The sequence below is a fragment of the Peromyscus eremicus genome, chromosome 10, assembly GCF_949786415.1.
Source record: "Peromyscus eremicus chromosome 10, PerEre_H2_v1, whole genome shotgun sequence".
Lineage (NCBI taxonomy): Eukaryota > Metazoa > Chordata > Mammalia > Rodentia > Cricetidae > Peromyscus > Peromyscus eremicus.
The window spans coordinates 14,226,678-14,235,757 of record NC_081426.1 but is presented as its reverse complement, the minus strand read 5'-3'; the positions used below and the strand labels follow the sequence as shown (position 1 = coordinate 14,235,757).

General features: G+C 44.1%; 1 protein-coding gene across 1 annotated transcript; it reads left to right on the top strand.

Annotated features, from left to right (window-relative positions):
• Window positions 1-7,000: 7,000 nt before the first annotated feature.
• Window positions 7,001-8,569, top strand: Fbxo48 (F-box protein 48). The gene is given in 3 exon segments (XM_059275422.1): window positions 7,001-7,243; window positions 7,246-7,499; window positions 8,248-8,569. Coding segments are annotated over 3 exon segments (483 nt in total). The 5' UTR covers window positions 7,001-7,194; the 3' UTR covers window positions 8,428-8,569.
• The last annotated feature ends 511 nt before the right edge of the window (window positions 8,570-9,080 follow it).

Genomic DNA, 9,080 nt, shown 5'->3' with positions numbered 1-9,080 from the left:
TCAGTTGTCTCTGTAGATTTCCCCATCATGATCTTGATGCCCCTTGCTCATAGAATCCCTCTTCCCTCTCTTCGACAGGACTCCCAGAGCTCAGCCTGATGCTTAGCTGTGGATCTCTGCATCTGCTTCCCTCAGTTTCTAGATGAGGGCTCTGTGATGACAGTTAGGGTATGCACCAATCTAAGGCAATCTGTGGTGATATTTTATTTGTGCTGAAATGTGGTGATATTTTATTTGTATGTTAATAAATAAAGCATGCCTGGAGGTCAAGGGGGGAAAGGCCAGCCATTTTTAAGTAAACATAGAAGTCAGGCAGTGGTAGCACATGCCCTTAATCAGCTCACATGGCAGGCAGGGTGTCTGTGTGTTCAAGGACACAGCCAAGTGAGGTGACACACGCCTTTAATCCCAGTACCAACCATAGAGACCTGGAGGTCTGTACAGACAGGCAGTGAAAAGGAAGTGAGATAGCTAAGCTAAGAGCTAATGAGAGGGCAGAATAGCAAGGCAATAAAGGCACAGGTTAGACAGGAAATAGCTCCCTTTTGGTAGCTGCAGAGCTGGAGAGATAAGGTTGGTTGCTGTCACTATTTCCCTGGTCTGTAAGGTTTTCACCCCTATATTTGGCTCTGTGTTCTTTATTTAATAAGACCATTTAGAAATGGTCTTACACTACTACACTAATCAACTCTTAAATGTGTCTTCTCAGTTGAGTTAAGGTTTCTGGAATCCATAACAAGATGTATTGAGTTTCCCTAGAAGACTGTTACTTACCCTGGGGTGTCCCCTGTGATGGATGCTCTCTGCCAAGGGTAAGGTGAACAAGTGCCTCTTATCTTCAGCCTCTTTATAATCAGAGACTTAGAGATTGTCCAACTAAAAGTAGTCAGGTTGAAGTAAGCAAAAGAAGTTATAGAGACTAGAAGTACTGGCAATGGGGATAAACGCTGAATCCTAGCAAACAAAGACTCTGGAAACAAAAATAAAATGTTCAGCTAGGAAAGATCTCCCATGCTCATGGATAGGTAGGATTAACATAGTAAGAATGGCAATGTTACCAAAAGCAATCTACAGATTCAATGCAATCCCCATCAAAATCCCAACACAATTCTTCACAGACCTGGAAAGAACAATACTAAATTTCATATGGAAAAACAAAAAAAACAGGATAGCCAAAAGAATCCTGTACAATAAAACAACCTCTGGAGGCATCACAATCACTGACTTCAAGCTCTACTATAGAGCTACAGTAATAAAAACAGCTTGGTATTGGCATAAAAACCGACATATGGACCAATGGAATCGAATTGAAGACCCTGACATTAATCCGCACACCTATGAACATATGATTTTCGACAAAGAAGCCAAAACTATACAATAGGAAAAAGAAAGCATCTTCAACAAATGGTGCTGGCATAACTGAATGTCAACATGTAGAAGACTGCAAATAGATCCATATCTGTCACCATGCACAAAACTTAAGTCCAAGTGGATCAAAGACCTCAACATAAATCCAGTTGCTCTGAACCTGATAGAAGAGAAAGTAGAAAGTAGTCTTGAATGCATTGGCACCAGAGATTACTTCCTAAATATAACACCAGTAGCACAGACACTGAGAGCAACAATTAATAAATGGGACCTCTTGAAACTGAGAAGCTTTTGTAGGCAAAGGATAAGGTCAACAAGACAAAATGACAGCCTACAGAATGGGAAAAGATCTTCACCAACCCCACATCTAACAGAGGGCTGTTATCCAGAACATATAAAGAACTCAAGAAATTAGACATCAAAATAACCAACAATCCAATTAAAAAATGGGCTATAGAGCTAAACAGAGAATTCTCAGCAGAAGAAGCTCAAATGGCTGAAAGACATTTAAGGAATTGCTCAACATCCTTAGTCATCAGGGAAATGCAAATCAAAACGACTCTGAGATACCATCTTACACCCGTCAGAATGGCTAAAATCAAAAACACTGAGGACAGCTTATGTTGGAGAGGATGTGGAGCAAGGAGAACACCCCTCCACTGTTGGTGGGAATGCAAACTTGTACAGCCACTTTGAAAATCAATATGATGCTTTCTTAGAAAATTGGGAATTAATCTCCCTCAAGACTCTGCTATACCACTCTTGGGCATATACCCAAGGAATACTCAATCATACCACAAGGACACATGCTCAACTACGTTCATAGCAGCATTGTTTGTAATAGCCAGAACCTGGAAACAACCTAGATGCCCTTCAACTGAAGAACGGATAAATAAAATGTGGTACATATACACAACGGAGTACTACTCAGCAGAGAAAAACAATGACATCATGAGGTTTGCAGGCAAATGGATGGAACTAGAAAAAAATCATCCTGAGTGAGATAACCCAGACTCAGAAAGACAAACATGGTATGTATTCACTCATAAGTGGATACTAGATATAAAGCAAAGGATAATCAGACTGCAATTCACAACTCCAGGGAGGCTACCTAGGAAAGAAGACCCTGAGAAAGACACAGGGATCGCCCAATGACAGAGAAATGTATGAGATCTACATGAGCAAACTGGGAGTGGGGTGTGGGGTAATGAAGGGCAAGGGTTGGGGGGAAAGAGAGCTTAGGGGAGCTGGAGGTCTCAGCTGGATCAGTAGCAGAGTGGAAGAACGGAGAGGGAGATACCATGATGAATGAAGACCCCAGGGGAATAGGAAGAAGCAGAGTGCTAGAGAGGTCCCCAGAAATCCACAAAGATACCTCCATTATAGACTACTGGCAATGGTCAAGAGAGTGCCTGAGCTGACCTGCTCTGGTAATCGGATGGCCGAACACAACACTCTGGCTGTCAGGATAGATCTCTCATCCAGTGTCTGATGGAAGCGGATGCAGAGATCCACGGCCGAGCCCCAGGTGGAGCTCCAGGAGTCCAATCAGTGAGAGAGAGGAGGGATTGTATGAGTGAGAGATATTGAGACCATGATTGGAAAAAGCACAGGGACAAATAGACAAACTAGTAGAAATGCATGAACTGTGAATCAATGGCTGAGGAGCCCCCATGGAACTGGACCAGGCCCTCTGGATAAGTGAGACAGTTGATTAGCTTGAACTGTTTGGGAGGCCCCCAGGCAGTGGAGCTGGGACCTGTCCTTGGTGCATGGGCTGACTCTTTGGAGCCTGGGGCCTATGCTGGGACACTTTGCTCAGCCTTGGTGTAGGAAGGAGGGGACTGGACCTGCCTCGGCTGAGTCCACCAGGCTGGGCTGACTCCCCAGGGGAGACCTTGCCTTGGAGGAGGTGGGAATGGGGGGGGGGGATAGATGGGGGGAGGGCTGAGGGTGGGAGGAGGGAGGACCGGGAATCCATGGCTGATATGTGAAATTAAGTTAATTATAAAATAAAAATATTTAAAAAGAAAATAATAAAAAATGAAATGTTCAGCTAACTTAATAACCCCACAAGCAGGAAGGTTTACGATTCCACAGTATGTATCAGTCTCGGTAGTCTTTGATATTTCACTATAGCTTTTGCTAGATGCTACTAGATGAAGTGCATACTGCATTGAGAGCCAAGCTTCCCCAGGCAGCTCCCTCCAACGTTTACAATAAAGAAGCTGAGGAAAGGAATAACACGATCTAAATAACACGATTTAAATAACATTTAAACATTTAAATAACCACCTGTGCAAGAAAAAAAAATTAACACTACGTGAACTTCTAATTTTTCAGCAACCTTAACCATGTAAGCATGGCAGAGAAGGGGCGCCTAGGAGGGTAGAGAGCGCCTCCAGTGGAGGGAGAGCCTAGGCGCTCAGACACTCCGCCTCCTCTCAGAACTTTCTAGCTACCAAAACACACTGGGAGTCCCGCCCTTGGGAGTCCCTCCCACGCTGTGGCTGTCATCTGTCACTCAGCGGGGACTCTGGACCTTGTAGTCACTAGCCGCCTTTCATTTCTTCCCTTTCGGTGATAAAACCCAGGAAAAACTACCAAGCCCAGAAGGCACCGCGCGCCCCGGAGTGGGAGGAGCGGAGAGCGAGAGGGCGGGACTCGAAGGCCTCCCGGAAAAGATTCAAATTCCCAGGACCGAAATCGCGGGAGGAGCCGGCTCAGCACCATTAGGTAGGAAGAGACTGCCCTGTCCTTCCCGGGACCGGGGCCTGAGTGCTCGATGGAGGTCGGTTGTTCGATTCTTCGGTCCGCACCGCCCTCGCAGCACACAGGGATGCGATTGCTCTCGGCCCGACTGGCTTGGGCTCCCCGAGAACCAGTCATGCCGGGTGATGCTCTTGCTCTGCTCCCCTACTCCCAGAGACATTTGACAGGGATCTAGTCTTGCCGGGCGGTGCTCTTGCTCTGCTCCCCCTACTCCTAGAGACATTTGACAGGGATCTAGTCTTGCCGGGCGGTGCTCTTGCTCTGCTCCCCTACTCCTAGAGACATTTGACAGGGATCTAGTCTTGCCGGGCGGTGCTCTTGCTCTGCTCCCCTACTCCTAGAGACATTTGACAGGGATCTAGTCTTGCCGGGCGGTGCTCTTGCTCTGCTCCCCTACTCCTAGAGACATTTGACAGGGATCTAGTCTTGCCGGGCGGTGCTCTTGCTCTGCTCCCCCTACTCCTAGAGACATTTGACAGGGATCTAGTCTTGCCGGGCGGTGCTCTTGCTCTGCTCCCCTACTCCTAGAGACATTTGACAGGGATCTAGTCTTGCCGGGCGGTGCTCTTGCTCTGCTCCCCTACTCCTAGAGACATTTGACAGGGATCTAGTCTTGCCGGGCGGTGCTCTTGCTCTGCTCCCCTACTCCTAGAGACATTTGACAGGGATCTAGTCTTGCCGGGCGGTGCTCTTGCTCTGCTCCCCTACTCCTAGAGACATTTGACAGGGATCTAGTCTTGCCGGGCGGTGCTCTTGCTCTGCTCCCCTACTCCCAGAGACATTTGACAGGGATCTAGTCTTGCCGGGCGGTGCTCTTGCTCTGCTCCCCTACTCCTAGAGACATTTGACAGGGATCTAGTCTTGCCGGGTGGTGCTCTTGCTCTGCTCCCCTACTCCTAGAGACATTTGACAGGACAGCGGGTAGAGGGGCTGAAGATGGGCCAGAGGTGGCTAGCACTGCCCGCTCCTCACGATCTTCCCAAAGACCCATATTTACTTCCTGGCACCCACAGAGGGGGCTCGCCACTGTCTGTTCCTCCAGTTCCGGGATCCGACGCCCACGTCTGGCTTCACCGGGCACTGCACGCAAGTTGCGCTCAGACTGACATGCAGGCAAAACACCCATACACATAAAAACAAATCTTTGAAAGGTGGGTGGCAGGGCTCCAAGCTAACTTAGTAGTTCGGCGAGGTTGGTTCAAAAAGAAGAGGCGTAAATAGGATAGTTTTCCAAGCATCCAACAGAAATGATTTAGAAGATTCCTAGTGAGCTTTTTGGGAAGATGACCAAGGAACCACAGAATGTTCACTTGAAAAACTTCTGCCTCTTGTGGAATTCCTTTGGCAGAAAGAAGCATTTTGTTCCTAATGAGAAGCTAGGAGAAACGTTTGAATGTAGTGTAACCTCCTCCTAAAAGGAGTTTCTTTCCAAAAATGCTGCTTTGGCTTTGGTTTGTATCAGTAGCGGGAGGGGAGGAGGTTCATTGCAAATATTTAATCTTGTGGGTTTTTTGTCGTGTTTTGCCCACCAAGTTGTTTTCTATTTTGCAGAGCCATCTAGTGGAAGCCCCCTGTTCAGTACAGACGTCACAGTTCCAATCACAACCAATTTGTATCATAAACAGCCTACCCAAAGCCAGTCACCATGATTCGGTAACTAAAAACTTGAGGAGTACATCTGGAAAAGGGGATTGTTATTAGCTGAGTGAAGAGATATGTAGATGTACCTCAAGTTCCTGTTGTAGCCTGATTCCCTATTATAAAGGGACGTGTAAATAGTATAGACAGATTGTAGGTAAACACAAGTTGTCTTTATACTGAAAAGTAGCTCAAGGGTGATGTACCCAGCCATGCCTCCAAAAGTTTGTACTGTGGTTTTGGGGAACATTAGCTGAAATCAGGCTTTAAGTCCATAGCCATATGCTATTCCTAGCTGAATTATGAACGATTTAGACTATAGTTGTCACTGATAGATTCAGGGACAGTCATCCTTAGCTCAAAATTATTCACATACAATAGATTCATTTCTAAAACAGTACCCTTAAAGCTTAATTGAATATACGAGACTGTGTAACTATAACCAGGATTTCATCCTCGTCCGTTTTGGCTAAGTTTATGTCAAAAGCAAGCACCTGTCCATCTTATCCAAGTAATTAAACAGTTGTTGTATAAATTACTAAAAATTAAGTCAGATTGGAGGTGGTGAGCTCAATGTTAAAGCACCAGTTCACACACACATACTTTCAATAAATATTTGAACGTGTCCTTAAAGTAGCCATTATCACTAAACTCAGTAAATACGTAATGTGGAGAATCAATTCCCTTTTTTATATTAAGAAAAAATTTTCATTCAGTTTACACACCAATCAGAGATCCCCCTCTTCCCTCCTCATGCACACCCCAGCCTCCCCTCCCAACCCATCCCCCAATCCCACCCATGAGAAGGCAAGGCTTCCCATGGGGAGGCACATCCGGTAGAGGCAGGTCCAAGCCCTTCCCCCTGCCTCAAGGCTGCACAAGGTGTCCCATCATAGGTAGTGGGCTCCAAAAAGCCCCCTCATGCACCAGGGATGGATTCTGATCCTACCACCACCACCACCCCACCCCCGAAACAGATCAAGCTACACAACTGTCTCACCATGCAGAGGACCCGGGTAGGCTCCACAGCCATTGATTCAACTTTCATGAGTTCCCTTTTTTAAAGGTAATGTTTTCTGGGAGCAGCAAGAAATAGAATGTGTAGAAACAGCCGTATTTGCTAAAGACGTTCAAAAAGAAGGGAACATATTTCTTGTCTCCCATGGACAATTCAGATATGCAGCCACTTGTTTTATTCACTCCACCTGTCTGTCTTCACAAAATACATGAGAGACACAGCATGGGCTCCGTCTTGCAGACTGAGAGACTGAAGTCAAGAAAAGTAAAGTTCTTTAAATCATATCTCAAAACTTTCTGACTCAGAATAGAACGTGCGGTTTGGTCTGAAAAGGCTGAGTGTATTTAAACTTTGCCCTGTAGGTTACATATGAAGACAGTTGACTAAAATATCAAACTATGAAGGAAACTTCCACGAGAAACAATAATTTCAAAGTTCCTAGCCCAGAATGAATTCTGCAGATGCTGAATGGGGAAGAACAGCGAGTCAAGGTGACTTGGTCGAGCGGCTGCCTCCAGAAGTCACCGTTGAAATCTTCAGCCAGCTAGACATTCAGAGTTTATGCAGAGCATCTGAGACATGCTGGAGTTGGAATCTCACAATAAGGGAGAGTGAAGAGATCTGGAAACTTCACTGCTTGACCATAAGAGCTGTGTGCCAAAGAGAAATAGATGATGACAGAAAAAATGGTTATACCTGGAGGGTGAGTTTAACCTTTTCAATTTGTCGTGGTTTGAGCGGGGTTGTTGTAGCATAGTTAAGAGAACTCTATAATTCTGCTTAGAGTACTACACAGAGGGTGTTGACTGTAGAGAAGGTCAGAGTTGAATCATGATGTTCTCTCTACTTGTCATAGTCTCCACACCGCCTTCCCCCAAGCCTTGTATACCTCTCAGATCTTGAAGTCAAGAACTTGTATACCTCTCAGATCTTGAAGTCAAGAACTTGTATACCTCTCAGATCTTGAAGTCAAGAACTTGTATACCTCTCAGATCTTGAAGTCAAGAACTTGTATACCTCTCAGATCTTGAAGTCAAGAACTTGTATAACTCTCAGATCTTGAAGTCAAGAACTTGTATACCTCTCAGATCTTGAAGTCAAGAACTTGTATACCTCTCAGATCTTGAAGTCAAGAACTTGTATACCTCTCAGATCTTGAAGTCAAGAACTTGTATACCTCTCAGATCTTGAAGTCAAGAACTTCCCTTGTTAAGCAGAAGGGACTTGAAGAAGTCCATTTCATTTATTCAACCTTATGAAAACAGTACATCCAAAGGGCTGTTCTCTGCATATACACTAATCCATACAAGCACACATGAATTTATTAGTGTGATTATATGTTTATTTCCTTGTCAGTCAACTCAGTTCTATGAATGAGTTTCTCTGCTCAGACATACTCACTGGCCAGCCACGCTGCCAGAATTTCGAATGATGATGTCTATCCCTTTCAGGAAACATTCCTAAGAAATTACCAGAAGAGTAAAGTGAAGCGTGAGTGGCTAAGTGGCAGATACAGCAACATACGTTCTCCCGCAAACCTGCCAGAAAAATTTATGTGCCCAATGGATGCAGATACATGGGGGGAAATTCTAGAAGCAGAACTGAAAAGAGAAGTTGAAAAATCGCAGTAGACCTCATGGTTTTGATGGTGCATGATAAAATGACTCAGACTGCAGGAGACTTTAAAATCGGGTAATGTTTTTCTCAGTTTTTAAAAAATATCTAGCATTTAAAAGAAAACAAAGTTGAATGTGAAGCTTTGTATTTTGCACTTTGAAAATTTTTTCAGGTTTTATGTTGTAAGAAATCATGAAGTGTTATTTTATAAGAAATAATAGAGTAATAGATTTTGAAATGTATTGTTTCATGTATTTGTGTTAGACTATTGTATTACTTTAAGTGGTACAATTATTTAAAGACTCATTTGATATAAATGAGATACTAATCTCATTTATATCAGGTGAGATCAGTTGCAATATTTGTAAACTAATAATAAAATTGCACATTAATAACTTTACAGTTTTTACTTAAGTGGAACAGATTGAATTGTCAAATAATGAAAACTATTTTAAAATGTGTTAAACCTAAGGTTTATTTAAACTTGATCTAATGTTGGAGCTGAAACTCTTAGATTAAGATTTACATTATTCAAAGTCTCAAAGGCTGAGAATGTGTGAAAAGCTTCAGAATATTTGACAGGACAATGAGAACCACCAAAGGCTGTGTTTTCCTTAGTCAACTGCGTCCCAACATCCTGATAGCGCCACCTAGTGGACTCTTAGAT